The sequence below is a fragment of the Erinaceus europaeus genome, chromosome 9, assembly GCF_950295315.1.
Source record: "Erinaceus europaeus chromosome 9, mEriEur2.1, whole genome shotgun sequence".
NCBI lineage: Eukaryota > Metazoa > Chordata > Mammalia > Eulipotyphla > Erinaceidae > Erinaceus > Erinaceus europaeus.
Genome location: NC_080170.1, coordinates 111,282,564 through 111,299,047, shown reverse-complemented (window position 1 = coordinate 111,299,047; position 16,484 = coordinate 111,282,564). Strand labels below are relative to the sequence as shown.

The window sequence follows — 16,484 nt, the reverse complement described above, 5'->3', positions numbered from 1 at the left end:
TGAGGCAGAAAAGAAAAGGGAGTGGAGATAGTTAAAATCAGCACCCCAACTGACTCTCAAGTCTTGAGGAAACATCCCTCAACACTTAAAAGACAGTTCAGTCATGATTTTAATTGTCTTCCTTTTCCTCTGCTCCAGGCTGGTATGGAGTTTAACCCTGGAGTCCTCACAGGAAATCGACTGCAATGACCTGGATTTGTTTATGGCTCTAGATGCTGCTCTGAAGAAATATAACGAAAGAACTCAAACTGACAACCAGTTTGTATTGCAGCGCATAACTGAAACCACCAAGACGGTGAGTGTGCTGTTCATTTTTTTTTTTTTTTTTTTTTTGCCTTTAGGGTTATTGCCGGGGCTTGGTGCCTGCACCATGAATCCACTGCTCCTGGAGATGATTTTTTTCCCTTTTGTTGCCCTTTTTTTTTTTTATCATTGTTGTGGTTATTATTATTATTATTATTATTATCATTGTTGTTGCTGTCGTTGGATAGGACAGAGAGAAATGGAGAGAGAAGGGGAAGACAGAGAAGGGGAGAGAAAGATAGACACCTGCACACCTGCTTCACCGCCTGTGAAGCAACTCCCGTGCAGGTGGGGAGCCAGGGGCTCAAACCGGAGGCTCGAACTGGGATCTTTATGCCAGTCCTTGTGCTTCACGCCATGTGCACTTAACCCGCTGTGCTACCGCCTGACTCTGGAGTGTACTGTTCTTAACTTTGCTGTTATTTCACAAACGGTGAAGCAGGTCTGCAGCTGTCTATCTCTCCCCTTTTCTGTCTCCCCTCTTCTCTCTTGATTTCTCTCTGTCCTGTCCAACAACAACAACAACAGCAATGACAACAGTAATAATAATGTTGGCAACAAAAATGGGAAAAATGACCTCCAGGAGCAGTGGATCAAGACCAACTCTCCCACATACACATTAAGACCAGTTCTCTCTCTCTCTCTCTCTCTCTCTCTCTCTCTCTCTCTCACACACACACACACACACACACACATACCACATAAACATGTGTGCACATGCTACTTACCAGGGAGCTGATAATTAAAGGTAGACCTTATGGTTCTCAGAAAAAATCACCACCACTCTGACCTGGAGACGGATGGCAGGGCAGGAGGAGTTCTCGGGTCAACAAGCTTGGCTTCCTGAGAAATGAGAAGATCATTCCCTGGTGTGAAATGAAGCAAAGTTATATGGGGAAAGGTGAGGTAGTGTAAGGCCTGTGATGGTGGTCTAATGTACATAGAGGTAGTCAAATAAGTGCACAAGCGAAACAAGAACGGTTTTAGGGTTTGTTTTTTTTAATTTTTGTAGATAACGTTTTTTGTGTACTTGCCCTGGAACCTGGCAAAGCTCAGTCCAGCTAGCAGGTAGTCATGGCCATAAATTTTGTCCTCAGGGTGTAAAGTGCAAAGGACTAAAGTAAGGACCTTGGTTCGAGCCCCCCAGCTCCCCACCTGCAGGGGGGTGGCTTCCCAAGCAGTGAAGCAGGTCTACAGGTGTCTTTCCCCCTCTCTGTCTCCCCTCCTCTCTCTTGATTTCTCTCTGTCCTGTCCAACAATAACAACAGCAATGACAACAATAATAATAAGAGTAATAACAAGGGCAACAAAATGGGAAAAATGACCTCTAGGAGCAGAGGATTCGTAATCCAGGCGCTGAGCTCCAGCAATAACCCTGTAGACAAAAAAAAAAAAAAAAAAAATTGTTCTCAAATGTCCCGTATGGACCTAGCCATCAGAGGCCTGACCTCTGAGACCAATCAGTGGCAAAAGAAACTGATATTCTCAGTATGATGACTTGCTGGCAGGCCTGGGGTAGCAGCCAGCTGACTTGATTAGTTAAGTTTTCCCACTGAAAAAAACTGGTGGCTAGATTGCTCCCAACCAAAAATAACCTGTTGGTTAAGAATTCCTGTGGAAAAGCCCTACCCCACTAGGGAAAGATAGAAATAGAATGGGGATCTGAATCAACTTGCAATCTCCATGTCCAGTGGAGAAACAATTACAGAAGCCAGAACTCCTACCTTCCATACCACATAAAGAATTTTGGTCCATACTCCCAGAGAGGGATAAAGAATAGGGAAGTTTGCAAAGGAGAGGATGGGACATGGAACTCTGGTGGTGGAACTGTATGAAATTGTACCTCTGTTATCTTACTAACTTGTTATTCATTATTAAATCACTTATTATAATTATAATAATAATAATAAAAGTTTTTGGTCTCTCCCTCTCTATATTGCTCCTCCCCCTCTCAATTTCTCTCTGTCCTATCAAATAAAATAGAAAAAAAATTTCAAAGAATTCCTTTAGAGGGGGCCAGACAGTGGTGCACCCAGTTAAGTACACATAGTATGAAGCATAGGGACCCAAGCAAGGATCCCCGTTCAAGCCCCGGCTCCCTCAACCCCCCACAGAGGGGTCACTTCACAAGCAGTGAAGCAGGTCTGCAGGTGTCTGTCTTTCTCTCTCCTTCTCTATCTTCCCCTCCCCTCTCAATTTCTCTCTGTCCTATCCAAAATAAATAAAATAAAATAAAATAAAAATGGCCACCAGGATTAGTAGATTCATAGTGCAGGCACCAAGCCCCAGTGATAACCCTGGAGGAAAAAAATCCTGTAGAAGGAGTCATTCAAAGATACATGTCCCAGGTTTGATAAATCCCTCTCCAGTAGTGTACTGGCTACTCTGAGGCTGCACTAGAAGGAATTTCCGTCTAGATTTATATCTAAGATTAGTGTACACATGAGAGTTACGAAGAGTTGAGAGACTACAATTAGTTTTCCATGGCCTCTATTGTTCTGAGAAGCTATTGTACCTGGCCACTGGGAAACACTAAGATTAATAATAGATGGCTCTGAGAGGGAGCTGGTAGTGTCGCTGTTATTATCTATATACTTCTGTAGCTGTTCCCAATCAGTGCCTTGGAAAGAGGATACCCACCAAGGGAGACCTGATGTGCTGGAGACAGGCACTAAGCCACACACCCAGCAGGAACTTTCGTTGCTTTGTGCAGCATACTGTGGAGCCCGCTGTAAAAAGACTTTTGATCCCATTAAAGTTGGAATGGGAAGATTAAGGCAGAGGTATAAAGATAGAAGATGAGTGACCATGCTTACTTTAGAATATTTCACCCCACTCAATAAAAAAGGAAATATCTTGAGGGCCAGCAGCAGCACACCGGGTTAAGCGCACGTGGGGTGAAACGCAAGGACCTGAGGAAATATCTGAAAGAATATAGGCTAAGAATCTGCCTTGAAGGAACTGAGACACTTTGAAATCCTAAAGAAATTCCTAGACCTTGTCAGGGTCCGGGAGACCACAGGATGGGTGACATAATGGCCTGTATTTTCTAGTATTAGTTGATTGATTATGTTGTTTTCTCTTTAGGGGTACACAAATGTCCTAAATTCAGCATGGACAGAGGGGTGCTTTCCCACGAGGGGAACAAGTTCTTTCAAACAGTCTCAGTAGAGAGAGAGAAAGAGAGAGAGAGAGAGGTGAAGAGACAGAAAAAAAATGGCTACAACGATAACATCAACAGGCAACATATTTGTCCTTTTTGAATAACAGCCTAAGATCTTCTATGGGTTCACTGGTCTAAGTGTGGTCAGGTTCAGAGGGAGGAGCATCAGGTGAGGTGCCTACTTGATCCTCGACAGGTGAATCCAGGAAGGGTGTCCTTGTACCTTGACTGTGGTGGGTGTCATCAGAAGCCCCCAATGAGGTCCAGTCCACACAGGTTGAAAAGATTTTTTGTCCTGTGGGAGAACCCAACTCCTATTGGAGATTTTTGGGTATTTAGAGGCTGAGTATGAAGGATCAGGTTTTAGATTATAATGATCAGCATATTGATGAAGTCTTAACAGTAAGTCCAAGGGAAACAATATATGGATGCAGGTAGTAATACTCAGGATTGGGGGCACCTGGCTAAACACACATAGTACTAAGCACAAGGACTTGTGCAAGGATCTGGGTTTAAACCCCTGGCTCCCTACCTGCAGGGGGATGATGCTTCAGAAGTGAAGCAGGTCTACAGGTGTCTGTCTTTTACTCTGTCTCTCACTATCTCCCCCTCCCTTCTCAAATTTTCTGTCCTGTCCCATAAAAATGGCGGGGGATGGGGGGGAGAATGGCTGTCAGGAACAGGGATTCGTAATGCTGGCAACGAGCCCCAGTGATAACCCTGGAGGCAAAAAAAAAAAAAAAAAAAGATACTCAGGATCACTAAATCAATACTAAAAAAGGGAATCCAGGAAGAAGTTCAAATGGACTAAGCTTTAAGGAGGCCTTGGGGATGATCCCTGCCCACAGAGTGACAATTGGTAGCAGGGTAACCCAGGACTGCTGAGTTTCTGTCATAAGCTTAGTCTGATTAGCCTTTTCTACTTTCCCTAAAGATTGAGGGTTCCAAGCTAAGTGTAGATGATAATCTATTTGGAGAACTTTGCTAATTCTCTGGACGATTGTGAGGTAAAGCTAGACCCATTGTTTAACTGTAAGGACTGAAACAGTTTAAAAATGAGGAATAATGTGTTCTAAAAGGGCAGCAGGTATATCTCTGCCTCTTTCCTCTCTATCTCCCCATCCCTTCTCAGTGTCTGTGTGTGTGTCAAATAAATAAATAAATAAATAAATAAATAAATAAATAAATAAAGGGTCAGGTGGTGGAGCAGCAGGCTAAGCACACATGATGCAAAGTATAAGGACCAGAGTAAGGATCCCAGTTCCAGCCTCTGGCTCCCCACCTGCAGGGGAGTCGCTTCACAGGCAGTGAAGCAGGTCTGCAGGTGTCTTTCTCTCCCCCTCTCTGTCTTCCCCTCCTCTCTCCATTTCTCTCTGTCCTATCCAACAACAAGGACAGCAGTCACAGTAATAACAACAAGGGCAACAAAAATGGGAAAAAATGGCCTCCAGGAGTTGTGGATTAGTAATGCAGGCAGTGAGTCCCAGTGATAGCTCTGGAAGCAAAATTAAATTAAATTAAATAAGGGGCCAGGTGGTGGAGTACTTGTTTGAGCGCACATATTACAGTGTGCAAGGACCTGGGTTTGAGCCCTCTGTCCCCCCCTGCCGGGGGAAAGCTTTTCAAGTGGTAAAGCAGTGCTGCAGGTGTCTCTTTGTCTCTCTCCCTATCACCCCCATCCCTCTCGATTTCTGACTGTCTCTATCCAATAAACTTTTTTAAAAAGATAATAAAGTAAATAAATCTTTTTAAAAAGTATCTACTAGAACAAGCAGGAATTCAAAACCCTTGTAAGTTGGCATGTGTGAAAAATCTACTTGCCATTCTTGTCCAGGATAAGACCCCCTTCTTTGGACTGGTTCAGAGAGGTAAGAGTGGGGAGTAAGGCGACCTTCTGGATTAAATTTGGAATAGGTAGGACAATTCCAAGACAGGACCAGAGACTTTAGGAATCCCCAGAGGGTGTCTGCTCCGAAACAGGTGGAGTGGTGAAAGGCCTGTAAAAATTTCTACTGAGTAGTCAGGTGTTAACACACCTGGTTAAGAGCACAGGGACTGGGTTCTAACTCCCAGTCCCCACCTGTAGGGGGAGAATTTCACAAGCAGTGAAGCAGTGTTACAGGTGTCTCTCTCTGTCTCTCTCTCCCTCTCTATCCCCCTTCCCTCTTTTTTTTTTCCTGAAAACTAAATTGCCTCATTTTTTTCATCACCTAATGCATCACTTAATAGTCCTGTCACCTGGTTCCCTGAGAGGACAATTTGTTGGCATTGTCTTTTTTTGGTTGGCATTATGGCAAAATGTGATGTTTTTGCTGTTGTTATTCTACAATGTTCATAGCACCACTCTTGTCTTTGCCTTTTTTTTAATTTATAAAATGGAAACATGAACAAGATCATAAGATAAGAGTTACAAGTCCACACAATTCCCACCACCAGAACTGTGTATCCCATTCTCTCCTCCGATAGCTTTCCTATTCTAAAGAACCCAGGGCTGTTATGGGACGCAGAAGGTGGAAGGTCTGGCTTCTGTAATTGCTTCCCCACTGAACATGGGCATTGATAAGTCAATCTATACTCTTGTCTCTCTCTTTCCCTAGTGGGGCAGGGCTCTGGGGAAATGGGGCTCCAGGACACACTGATGGAGTCATCTGTCCTGGGAAGTCCAGTTAGGATCATAGTAGCATCTGGAACCTGGTGGCTGAAAAAGAGTTGAAAAAAAGAACAAATTGTTGACTAATCATGAGCCTAAAGGCTGGAATATTACAGATGAAGATTTGGGGGTCTTTGTTTTGAGAAAAAGCTAGTAGGTCTATTCCAAGGGGCCCATGACTCTACTAGTTTTTGTCTTTAAAGACCTTTATATACTGGCACACCCTATGCCATTACCACCCATCACTTTATCAGCCCCTGAGGGCTGGAAGGACCCTTGAGAACTACCTTGCTTGAGCCCTTCATCTCCCAGATGCAAATATCATGGCAAAGCCAAAAATAGAACTGCCTCAGGTGGGGGCTGCCACTGCCTGTTCAAAGTAAGGAGACTTCCTGAGCTTCAGCCTGTCTATTGGGCTCTCCTTTGTTGAATTTGCAGGTGAGGAATGGGACAGGGTAATCTCTCAGATCCCTCTGTAGGAAGCAACTATGTGCCAAGATCAGGCATCTGAAAGCTCTGTGAGGTCAACCCTTATCTCTCTCACTCTCATTAAAATAAAGTTATAAAATATATATGCATTCATGTATTTATTTATTAAAGATTTGATTTATTTATTAATAAGAAAGATAGGAGGAGAGAGACAAAGAACCAGACATCACTCTGGTACATGTGCTGCCAGGGATTGAACTCAGGACCTTATGCTTGAGAGTCTAGTGCCTTAGGCAGTGCACCACCTCCCAGACTACTTCGTACATGTATTTATTATAACATATGGTGTGGAGTTTAGAGACCCCTGAATTTTAAGGCCTGTTACTTATTGATACATTTTCTGTTATCCTAGTTCCTCAGTTACTGAGAGGCTGACTACCCATGGTCAGACATGTTGCCCTCTGGCTACAGTTCCTGGGTTTTTGGTGGGCATTTGGTGCCTTAGGTCAACAGATCCAAGGCAAAAAGGCCTAAAGCTGTTGACTGTGACAACACTCCTGCCCCTCATGGAATGCATGGTATGAACAAAATGTGTACCCACCACATAGCCAGAGGGTTGTGTGACTGTGCTCTGGTGGTCTGGCATTAGCTGAAATAACTTGTGTACCCCTGAAGAAATGTTTTTAATGTTCCTTGCTCCGTGCTCTGATGTAAGGCAGACTTTTGTTAATTAATACCATGAAGAGAATCTGTTCAAGGTCACACTTAGTAAGCATACTGGCGTGTCCTATCTCCAGGTCTCTCTTACACTTGTCAATAGATGTCATCATTCATCTTTTCAATCCTGGAACATGCTGAAACATAGGGGTCTCAGCCACAGCTGCCAACTACCAAAGTGGAGGAAATAGCTTACTCAGTAGAGTGCCTGTGCTACCATGTTTGAGGGCTCAGAACTAAGCCTGGTCAACATGTAGGAGTGCCATACAAAGAGGAAGCTGGAGAGGGGGCAGGTGGTGGTGCACCTGGTTAAATGCACACATTACAGTGTGCAAGGACCCAGGTTCAAGCCCTAGTCCCCATCTGCAGGAGGCAAGCTTCACGAATGATGAAGCAGGGCTACAGGTGTCTCTCTCTCTCTCTTAAAGAAGTGGTGGTCCAGAACTGTGGTCCCAATATTTTTTAACAATTTTGCTGCATAATTTTCCAGACTTTCAAAAAACATATATTTATGGAGAAGCTGATTTCTAGAAAATGATTTAATTCTGTGGACATAGAGGGACCCAGGAGAAATTTCTACACAGCCTGTAACTTTTCCTCAGGCTGGCTGAGCAAACAAATTAGCAGCAGACACTTTATTAGGAGGGTGAAAAAAACTAATATAATTATAGACATGTAAAGCATTGAGTTGGCTGCACAGTCTAGAATCTGGGACAAATGGAAAGTTTCCATCTTGCTCTAAGGAATGGGACAGGCACCTCAGGTATTTGAATGGGCTGAGAAGGCAGAAACCTGCCTCTAAATATGTGCCCAAGCTAGGTTATTCAGGGAGGATATTTCTATAGATAGCCTAGCTTTTGAATAATAGGTGCAGTCATCATTTTTTAAATTTTTATTATCTTTATTTGTTTGTTTATTTGGATAAGGACAGCCAAAAATCGAGAGGAATGAGGGTGATAGACAGGAAGAGAGACAGAAAGACACTTGCAACACTGCTTCATCACTTGCAAAGCTTTCCCCCTGCAGGTGGGGACTGGGGTCTCAGACCCAAATCCTTGCACATTGTAACATGTGCCCCCAACCAGGTGTGCCACCACCCAGGCCTGTCATCATTTTTTTTTTTTTGCCTTATGGGGAGGGGTCAGTGCCTATACTACAAATCCACTACTCCTAGAGGCCATTTTCCCCATTTTGTTGCCCTTGTTGTTGTTATTATTATTGCTATTGATGTTGTTGTTGGATAGGACAGAGAGAAATCAAGAGAGGAGGGGAAGACAGAGATGGGGAGAGAAAGATAGACACCTGCAAACCTGCTTCACTGCTTATGAAGTGATCCTCCTGCAGGTGGGGAGCTGGTGACTGGAACCTTAAGTCGGTCCTTGCACTTCGGACAGTGTGCTGCAGGCCATACGCGCTTAACCCACTGCACTACCTCCCGACCCCCCTGTCATCATTTTTCTAGGTAACAGTGTCTCCCACAGACACTGAAACCCACAGACGTGTAACTGATCTTAGTCCACATGCCCAGGTGCTAGGTGCTGCAAACTCCTGTTCTGGACAGCACAGGAAAAACCTCTCCCATTTCTCCGAAGACTTATCCAGCAGATACTACTTTCTGGCTTAGATGTTTGTTATGTACTGTGCTCATTCTTCCAAGTAAATACATTCTCAAGATCAAGTGTTCCGCACTGCACCAGATCCCACTCAAATGATTTGTTCTTGTTTTTCAGGATGACGCTGACCCATCCTATTCCTTCAAGTACAAAATCAAGGAGGGCAACAATTGTTCTGTTCAAAGTGGCAAATCCTGGCAGGACTGTGACTACAAAGACTCTGCAGCTGCTGTAAGTGTGCTGACTGGGCCGACAGATTTTTCTTTCTTTCTTTTTTTTTTTTTTTTTTTAATTTTTCCCTTTTGTTGCCCTTGTTGTCTTTTTAGTGTTGTGGTTATTATTGTTGTTGTCATTGATGTCGTCCTTGTTGGATAGCACAGAGAGAAATAGAGAGAGGAGGGGAAGACAGAGAGGGGGAGAGAAAGACACCTGCAGACCTGCTTCATTGCTTGTGAAGCGACTACCCTGCAGGTGGGGAGCTGGGGGCTCGAACACGGGTCCTTTTGCCGGTCCTTGCGCTTTGTGCCATGTGCGCTTAACCAGCTGCGCTACCGCCTGACTCCCCAGATTTTTCTTTTTTCTTTTTTTTTGTTTGCCTCCAGTGTTATAGCTGGGCCTCGGTGCCTGCTCCTGGAGGCCATTTTTCCCCCATTTTTTTTTTGTTGCCCTTGTTGTTGTCATTATTGTTATTGTTGCCATTGATGTTGGATAGGACAGAGAGAAATGGAGAGAGGAGGGGAAGACAGAGAAGGGGAGAGAAAGATAGACACCTGCAGACCTGCTTCACCGCCTGTGAAGCGACTCCCTTGCAGGTGTGGAGCCGGGGGCTCAAACCGGGATCCTTTGGCGGGTCCTTGCACTTTGAGCCACGTGCGCTTAACCGGCTGCGCTACCGCCCCACCCCCGCCAACAGGTTTTTCTACCAGTGCTAGGAAAGACTAATATTACAGTACCTGTTTCTAAGGGGTGCACATAAGCCCCCATGTGCAGAAAAGTCCAGCGCTTGACGCCTGTGTCCTGATAAGAGGCAGAAAGTGCTCCTGATGCAAGAGATCACAGATTAACATACAGACATTCTTACGTGAGAAGAAGAGTCTAATCAGCAATGAGGACCTGTGACCCAGGCCCCAGAGAGACAGACCAGGTCAACTTCTGGGCTGAGGCTGAGGGTTAGTGAGGGGGAAATATGCTTGCTCCCCTTCCTCACCTCCACCTGACCACTACGAACCAGTGTGCACCTGGTAGTAGGCCACACTGACCTCATGGGGTGGTGGAGGATGAAATGTGATACGTTTGCAGAGGACATTGTTTGAATAGCAGGAGAGAAAAAAGCCTTACATATGCCTGCCACACCACAGGAGTTGTTTGGCCTTAACTAAGGGAGATGGAAACCCGTCTTTGCCCAGAAGCAGCTCACTCTTTTCACTGTTCATGGATGCACCTCTTAAATAGTGTTTACACTGTGAATCCAGAGGAGACAGTGTCTGTATCTGAGAGCTGCTTCCCAGATACTGAGTACATCCTCAAGAACAAGAAATATCTCCAGAACTCAACTCAAAGACGTACAATTTATTTTTAAATGTGTTTTTATTTGTGACTATTAGTAGGTGCCAAGCTTGTATGGTTATAGTGTAGAGTTCCACACCACACCCATCACGAAAGGTCTGTATGGCCACCCTCCCATCTCCCAAAGATAGCCACCTTCGTTCTCTCAAATCTTAGAAACAGTTTGTTTCTGGGGTGTTTGTTTGTTTGTTTTGTTTTTTACTAGTTCATGTTTACACATATGAGTGAAACCATCCAGCAGTTGTACTTCATCTCTTTACTTCTTTCACTAAGTATAATCACTTCCAGTTCCATCCATTTTGTCCCAAAGGACACAATATCATCTTTTTTATTGCAGAGTAGTATTCCATGGACTATATATGCCATGACTTCTGTAGTCAGTCATCTGGTGATGAGCATTCAGAGATCTATCTATTATCAATAATGCAGCAATGAACATAAGGATGCCATGTGTCCCTTCAAATTAGTGGTAGTGCCCTTTGAGAAATGCCCGAGTGGTCTCACGGGATCATAGGTACTTCCATCTTTATTTGTTCCAGGACTCTCCATACAGCCTTCCCAAGGGGCTGCACCAGGTAGCATTCCCACCAGCAGTGAAGCAGAGTTCCTTTCTCCTACTACCTCACCGACAAATGCTTATTAACAGAAACAAATTCTTATTAAATTGATGTAAGCCCTCCTCTAGTGTTGAGAAGGTTATCTCGGACTAGTTTTCATTTGTATTTCTCCAGTGGTAAATGAAATGGAGCATTTCTTCATGACAGACACACATATTTTAAAAATTCACCATTTATATTGTATCTGCATTTTGTTTCATGAATACCAGATTTATAAAAGCAATGGAAATATAATAATAATTAGACTGCTAAACATTCACTCTTTTGTACCAGAACTCTGTTAAACAAAATGCCAACTAGTTTTATATAATGGAGAAGCTGTATTTAACCATAACACTAGAACAAGATTAAGTTAAGTGAATTTTCATTTACTTTTTAGGCCACAGGAGAATGCACAGCCACCGTGGGAGAGACAAAACATCAGAAATTTGTTGTGACAAACCAGACTTGCCACATTACTCCAGGTAGCTGATAAGTGTCCATATCTAAATATGGATATGCCCTAAGGGAGAAATTGTCACCTCTGAGTACCTGAGGCACAAGGTACAGAAAGCCCCCTCCAGGAAGGAAGGAAGGAAGGACTGTAGCAGATAAATCCTTGGCAACTTTAGAGCCCAGCCAGGAGGAGAGGGGAAGGAGGAGGGGGGAGGGGGTTCTGAGGTTGGCTCCTGTCAGTCATTTCCTATGCTCTCTTCCTGGGGTGCTGCATTGCATAGGGCTTCTGCAGAGCCCTACAAAAGGAGGAGAAAAACTAAAGACCTGCCCCAGTGCAGGCAGCTTCAGCGGCCTGGGAGGTGGTGCAGTGGACAATGTGCTGGACACTCAAGCGTGGATGGGATTCCAGGCATTGCACGTGCCATAGTGCAACTCTGGTTCTCTTTCTCTCATCAATAAGTAATAAAATAAATCTGCACCCTACTTTCCCCTTCCTGGGGTTCATGCCCTTACTGATGAGCTGCTTAGGGCTGTGATGAATGCCACTTGGTAGTTCAAAACAAACAAACAAAATGTGAGTGTTTTACACCCTTCCAATTAAAGCCTCTTGGTGGCTCCCAATTCTTTCAGCAGGACATCTTTAATTCTTTTTTTTTTTATTTATAAAAAGGAAACACTGACAAAACCATAGGATAAGAGGGGTACAGCTTTGCACAATTCCCACCACCAGACCTCCATATACCATCCCCTCTATTGATAGCTTTCCTATTCTTTAACCCTCTGGGAGTATGGACCCAAGGTCATTGTGGGATGCAGAAGGTGGAAGGTCTGGCTTCTGTAATTGCTTCCCTGCTGAACATGGGCGTTGACAGGTCGATCCATACTCCCAGCCTGTCTCTCTCTTTCCCTAGTGGAGAAGGGCTCTGAGGAATCAGAGCTCCAGGACACACTGGTGGAGTTGTCTGCCCAGGGAAGTCTGGTCGGCATCCTGCTAGCATCTGGAACCTGGTGGTTGAAAAAAAAGAGAACATACAAAGCCAAACAAATTGTTGAACAATCATGGACCTAAAGGCTGGAATAGTGCAGATGAAGTGTTGGGGGGGGGTCCTTCATTTTGTAGATAGCTAGTAGGTATATTTTAGCTATATTTCAAAGGGCCTGTAGCTATATTAGTGTTTTTTGTTTGTTTGTTTGTTTGTTTGTTTTTGCCTGAGCCTGAAATCTGATATGCAGGTGGATCCAGGTTATCGTCTGGGGAGATGATGTCATGGCTGGAAAAAGGACCAAAAAGCTGGATCAGGGAAGAAAGTAGCTCCCAAATATGGGGAAGGGGGTATAAATATTGTTGACTGTAAACCCCATCGATTTGATGTGATCTAGGGCCCATATTCAGCTTAGGAGCCTGTGTGACCTCTGCATCCCTGTAGATCTGAGCTCACATTCTGTGGTCATGAGTAGGAACATTCCAAGCTGCCCCAGTATCGACCCATCTTCCTCAGGTGTAGCATAGAGTATGTTGTCCATCCTCCCTTCCGAGGATAGAACATTGTCTACCATTGTTGATCCAAGTTGATGGCAAGGCCCTACGGGGGCCCACAAAGGGATCTATTTTGTTGTTCCTGATAGAAATGACTGGTGACAATGGAGAGAGGGACTTATTTGAGTTCTAGGCCCATCAAGTCTGTTTGGGAATCTCAGGACTCCCCGATTAGGGCCCCAGCTGGTGACATCTTTAATTCTTTCAGAGGATCTCTGGATATGCTGAAATTATGTGGAGAAGGTTGGGGGTATGTCCAGTGTCATAAGGAGGACACCTTAGCTTCCATTAGACTCAGTCAGGTGCCCAGACCCTGAAACCCAGCCCTGTGTACTTACTGATGCTTCTGTCACTGACAGCATACATTGATGGTGGCCTTCCTAGCTTATATGCAGCCTAGGAGTGTAGGAAACTATACCATCTATATTTGTGTAATTTGTGATAGTTACAAAACAATGAAATCACCTAACTGTGCATTTCCCACTTTACACATCTGTCGCTAAGCAACGTGTATAGTTAGAAACCAAGGCCTCCATGGTGCAGCCTCTTTCACAAGAGCAGAGGACTCTCCCAACTGCTCAGACCTCAAATCACTCCTCCCTGCTTCCTCTGGTACAAGCTCTGGTGGCATGTCTGCACCACAGCCCACACAGCTGCCCTGGCTTCACCTGCTTGCTCAGCCTCAGTGGCTCCTCCTCAGGCAGCACCTCTGAGTTCACCAGTTGACTGGCTTCTCCCTTCTTTGCTCAGCCCTTTCTCCTCAGGCAGGAAAGTCTTCTCTGACTTAACACTGGCTCCGGTTTTTCTCAGCTCTCGCTTAATTGTATTAAACTGGTCCATCTATGGTTTTATCTCTCCCACTCAGCACTGCCCTACTCCTTCCGGGCGGGGAGCATGAAGAGTGAACTGAGGTGTGTGTGTAACCCCACTCAGCACCTGGCATGGTACAGCTGGGGCAAAACATGACTATTGAATCATTATGAAATATAACCTCAGTCAGGCTTCAAAGGACGTTCATCAACATTGAAATATAATAATAATAATATATATTAAATAACATCAGACTGGCAATAAGATCTTTCAGTTACTTATAGAAGTATAAATTCAGGGGCTGGGTGGCAGCTCACCTGGTTGAGCGCACACATTACAGTACACCAGGACCTAGGTTTGAGCCCTCAGTCCCCACTTGCAGGGGGAAAGCTTCACGAGTGGAAAGCAGGGCTGCAGGTGCCTCTCTGTCTTTCTCCCTCTCTATCACCTCCTTCCCTCTCAATTTCTGATGGACTCTATCCAATAAATAAGTAACGATAATAAAAAAATAAAAAAAGTTTTAAAACACATGTTAACTCTAAAAAAGTATAAATTCATGAAATCCATTGATAAAATGATCTCCAAATAGTTGTACACATTCTCTGTCTCTATCCAAAACATGAATAAATTTTTAAAAATTTAAAAAGTAGGCATTGATGCACCTGGTAAAGCATGCATGTTAAAATAACTATACACAATCACATATAAAAGCATGTACTTAACATGGTACTGGCTCTATGCTACATAACTTTCTGTGCCAGGCTTTTTGTAACCAACAATATCCCTTTTGCACTTTTCCATGTCAATATCTTATGTTTTGTATTTACAAAAGACATTTTATGGGAGTCAGGCTGTAGCACAGCGGGTTAAGCGCAGGTGGCGCAAAGCACAAGGACCGGCATAAGGATCCCGGTTCAAGCCCCGGCTCCCCACCTGTAGGGGAGTCGCTTCACAGGCGGTGAAGCAGGTCTGCAGGTGTCTATCTTTCTCTCCTCCTCTCTGTCTTCCCCTCCTCTCTCCATTTCTCTCTGTCCTATCCAACAATGACAACAACAATAATAACTACAACAATAAAACAACAAGGGCAACAAAGGGAATAAATAAAATAAATATTTTTTTAAAAAGACATTTTATTGACTGTGATGAATAAATAACAACTACTTTCCTGGCACCTAAAAATAACAATAATAATAATTGTTCACAACGGGATACCTATAAACTGTTCCTAAGCAAATGCTTGATTTTTTTCCTTTTTTTTCTTTTTTTTAAATATATTTCCATTTTGAGCTTTTTCTTTTTTCTTTTTTTTAAATTTTTTAAATTATCTTTATTTGCTTATTGGATAGAGACAGCCAGACATTGAGAGGACGGGGGAGATAGGGAGAGAGACAGAGAGACACCTGCAGCGTTGCTTCACCACGCGTGAAGCTTTCCCCATGCAGGTGGGGGCCAGAGGCTCGAACTCAGGTCTCTGTGCACTGTAACATGTGCACTCAACCAGGTGCGCCACCACCCGGCCCCTGATTTTTTTTTTTCTTATGAGGAAAATGTAGCATTGCATCTCTCTTTTTTAATGCATATTGGAATTTACTTCCAAGTATCCTAAATTGTCTTACCTAGTTAGGGTGAGAGGTCAGAATGCTGGTGTCACTTGCTCACTCTGCCCTTTCATCTCCTGTTTGTGAAGGGGAAAGTCCTGTGACAACAACCCAGTATAGATGCCGAGGCTGTTTCTCCCCCATGTCAACTTCACACCCCAGCCTGGAGCCTGTCCTGAGACACGCCCTTCAGCACTTCAACAATCACAATAAGCATTCCCACCTCTTCACACTGAGAGAAGTAAACAGTGCTCGTCAACAGGTTTGTTTCTTAAGTTTTCATTTGGTACAATACTTTAAAAAAAAAAAAAATCTGTCCTAGCACTGAGGAGAGAGCCTAATGGTTATGCAAAATGACTTTAGTCCCAAAGGTCCTGATGTTGCAGGTTCAATCCTTATCACCACTGTAAACCAGAGCTGAGCAAAAAAAAAAAAGCTGGGAAAAAATCTGTTCAATGTTTGTGTTTAGGGCTTCATAACCATAGATAATCAGCTGCAGGAAAGCTGTGTGACTGCACAGCTGGTGGTGAGGTGGTCCTGCCTGACTAGCATAGCAGTCAAGTGACGAAGCACTTGGAAAGGGTGTTGGGCTGCCTCCTCTCATCCTCCCCTTTTGAAAGGTGTTTCAACTAACCGGTAGTCAGCATTCTATGTTCTTCCTAGAATGGGTGACATAAGTCAACCTGATCAGACATTTTTAAGAAAACTATAGCATCGGGAGTCGGGCGGTAGCGCAATGGGTTAAGCACATGCAGTGCAAAGCACAAGGACTGGCTTAAGGTTGCCGGTTCGAGCCCCGGCTCCCCACCTGCAGGGGAGTCGCTTCACAGGTGGTGAAGCAGGTCTGCAGGTGTCTATCTTTCTCTCCCCTTTTCTGTCTTCCCTTCCTCTCTGAATTTCTCTCTGTCCTGTATAATAACAACAACAATAATAACTACAACAACAATGAAAAAACAAGGGCAACAAAAGGGAAAATAAATAAATATTTTTAAAAATTTTTAAAAAAGAAAAGAAAACTATAGCATCATCTCATTAGCATGTATAAA

The 16,484-nt window shown here is 44.0% G+C and overlaps 1 protein-coding gene across 1 annotated transcript in view; it reads left to right on the top strand.

The window, feature by feature from the left end:
* Positions 1–30: 30 nt before the first annotated feature.
* Positions 31–16,484, top strand: part of LOC103110630 (kininogen-1-like) — a 34,595-nt gene continuing 18,141 nt past the window's right edge. Inside the window, 4 exon segments of the mRNA XM_060198548.1 lie at positions 31–295; positions 8,993–9,106; positions 11,438–11,522; positions 15,528–15,700. Of these exon segments, the coding sequence (XP_060054531.1) occupies positions 104–295; positions 8,993–9,106; positions 11,438–11,522; positions 15,528–15,700 (564 nt within the window). The 5' untranslated portion in view covers positions 31–103.